The sequence below is a fragment of the Poecilia reticulata genome, linkage group LG19, assembly GCF_000633615.1.
Source record: "Poecilia reticulata strain Guanapo linkage group LG19, Guppy_female_1.0+MT, whole genome shotgun sequence".
Classification (NCBI taxonomy): Eukaryota; Metazoa; Chordata; class Actinopteri; order Cyprinodontiformes; family Poeciliidae; genus Poecilia; species Poecilia reticulata.
The window spans coordinates 1,503,283-1,505,685 of NC_024349.1; the positions used below are offsets into that span (position 1 = coordinate 1,503,283).

At 40.3% G+C, this 2,403-nt stretch overlaps 1 protein-coding gene across 1 annotated transcript in view; it reads right to left on the reverse strand.

Annotated features, from left to right (window-relative positions):
• Positions 1-2,403, reverse strand: part of wdr90 (WD repeat domain 90) — a 32,305-nt gene that overhangs the window by 728 nt on the left and 29,174 nt on the right. Inside the window, exons 30-32 of the mRNA XM_017310682.1 lie at positions 1,484-1,639; positions 901-1,017; positions 739-823 (exon numbers count right to left, since the gene is read on the reverse strand). Coding sequence (XP_017166171.1) covers positions 739-823; positions 901-1,017; positions 1,484-1,639 — 358 coding nt within the window. The remainder of the gene's footprint in view (positions 1-738; positions 824-900; positions 1,018-1,483; positions 1,640-2,403) is intronic.

The window sequence follows — 2,403 nt, forward strand, 5'->3', positions numbered from 1 at the left end:
GATCTGGTTCACATCTGGTTCACACTGAACGGATCTGGTTCACATCTGGTTCACACTGAACGACTTTTTGCAGCAAGTCCAAGAAAAACCGTCTAATCATTTTCTGGTTTTAATCAGTCATGATCTTTCTGGTTTCATCCTTTTTTCCCGCTCTTTTCGCTGCACACTCGTTGCCATAACAACCGACGCCACTTTGTTTCAGGATTCAGCATCAAAAACACCAAAACGTTTCCCACAAAGAACAGAACATTCAGTCCGTTACAGTTTCATGTTTTCAGGCTTGATGTTCACTTTACCGTTATTAATTATTGATCGCCTGAACGCAGCGGTGATTGATCAGCTCATTTAAACACCTGGTCTGCCGACGATCGGTCAGAGTTGGTGTTTAGTCGCCTTTTTTGTATTTTTTTAAACTAAACCGAAACAAACAGGATTCCACAGCACATCTACATGTTACGGTTGTCATGGTCAAGCTAGCATAACTGACCTTCCCTCTCCCTCGACATTTTTTTCTTCATTAAAATATTTTCCTGACCTTATTTAGTTCTCATAATGTTGACAGTTGGTATCAAAGCACCACGACCCTTTTTCTTTTATGTATTATGCATGCATGTAAGATTTAACATGTTATATTGACAATTTAACAGCTAAAACCAATGCTAGTCATCGTTAGCCAGCAGCATTAATCGTCCCAAATAGTCCCAAACGTGAGTCGCCATCTTTGTTACCAGTCCTCACCTTTGGACCCCACAGCCAGCAGGTGACCCTTGGGAGACGGGCTAATGCACGTGGCCCAGTGGGTCAGCGAAATCTTCTTAATGATCTGAAGAAAACAAACGGTTTACTCCTCCCAGTCTGGACAGAGGAAAACGACAGGAGACAGGAAGTGAAGCGTGATACCTGTTTTTTGGTCAGGCTGTAGAAGGACAGCTCTTTCTCCAGGCCGAAGCCGGTGTAGAGCAGCAGCCTGGGGTCTGCTGGGTAGAAAGCAGCCAGGCTGGGCGGCAAACTGTCCTCCTGACGCGTTGAGACACAGATTGGGATCATTTATACTAGAGAAACAAAACAGGAACCTGATCCTAAACATGTGAAACTTCCTCCTGTCACTGCTGACGTTCAACTCCAAACTGATAAACACCAAGAATGAAAACCAAACACTGATTTAAAACTAATGCTTTTAAAAATGTGGGAAGATGTAAGGAGTAATAATCCTGCCAAGGATTTGACAGGTAGTAACCAGAGGTTAGTATTTATCGTATCATCTATGGTTATAAATGTTTATTTATCGTTATGATAAATGTTAATTAACGACGCTTGAACACAATTAAATTGTCCGAATTGTCGGGATTGTTATTTTTTTTTTAACCATCTTTAATCCCTGCCTGTTCAATAAGGTGCATCAACAACATGAAAATGTGACTAAAATCAGAAACTTTGTGCATTTCGTGTTTCCTCAGGAATCAGTAAAAGATAAAGTAAAAACCAGGAGCCGAACTTCAGAGCTGGGCGGAGCGGGAAACGACAGCCAGTCCAGCAGGTCACACTTCTCCTTGGACCAGTTGGCGGCCCAAACGCTGACCCGTCTGTCGGCGCCGGACACCAGAAACATCTCGTTTCCTTCCAGCCCAAACCGCTTGCACTGAGGTCGGAGAGAAAAAGAGCCCCGAGATTTTAGCTATGGTCCAAACCGTCATGGTCCAAACTGAAAGCAGGATCAAATAAACTGTTTTAAAAGCTTAACTCTGCTTGTTCAACCATTTTTAACTTTAAAATGTCTAAAAAGATGCCAGATATTTACATAGAGTTTGAATATTAGATCCAGGGCTGGACAATAGATCAATGATATATTTTGTGATCGACTCGCAGTAATACTAACAGATCAGATATATTTAGTATTTATCAGAATATTTAACATATTTTACATTCAGGTTATTTGCTTCAACTCACTCTCCCTCTCTTTGGTTGCCTAGCAACAACAAGGCACTAAGCAGCAGTTTCACATTCCCCCAAACTTTGGTTGCCTAGCAACGACTTCTTGGGTCAGTTGCACAGCAAACAAAAAAATTTCGCCACCAAAAAAAAAAAAAAAAAAAAAATGAGGAGGAGAGAAAACTTAAAACAGGAAATACAGTTTGGTTGTTTTTCAGATATTTAAAAACAAGAAACCAATCAGTAATTATTGATATTAACTGAAACAAAAAGCCCAAACAGTTAAGAGTTTAAACACTGAACTGTTGGACACTTTTTATTTAAGAAATAACATAAAATATATATTTTTAATCTGGTCACCTGATTAAACGTGAGAATAACTGAAACAAATATTAAACTAAAGGTCAGCTGTGGCCCTGATCCTGAAGGATCCTGAACCTGATGGATCATGATCCTCATGGATTCCTGATGGAT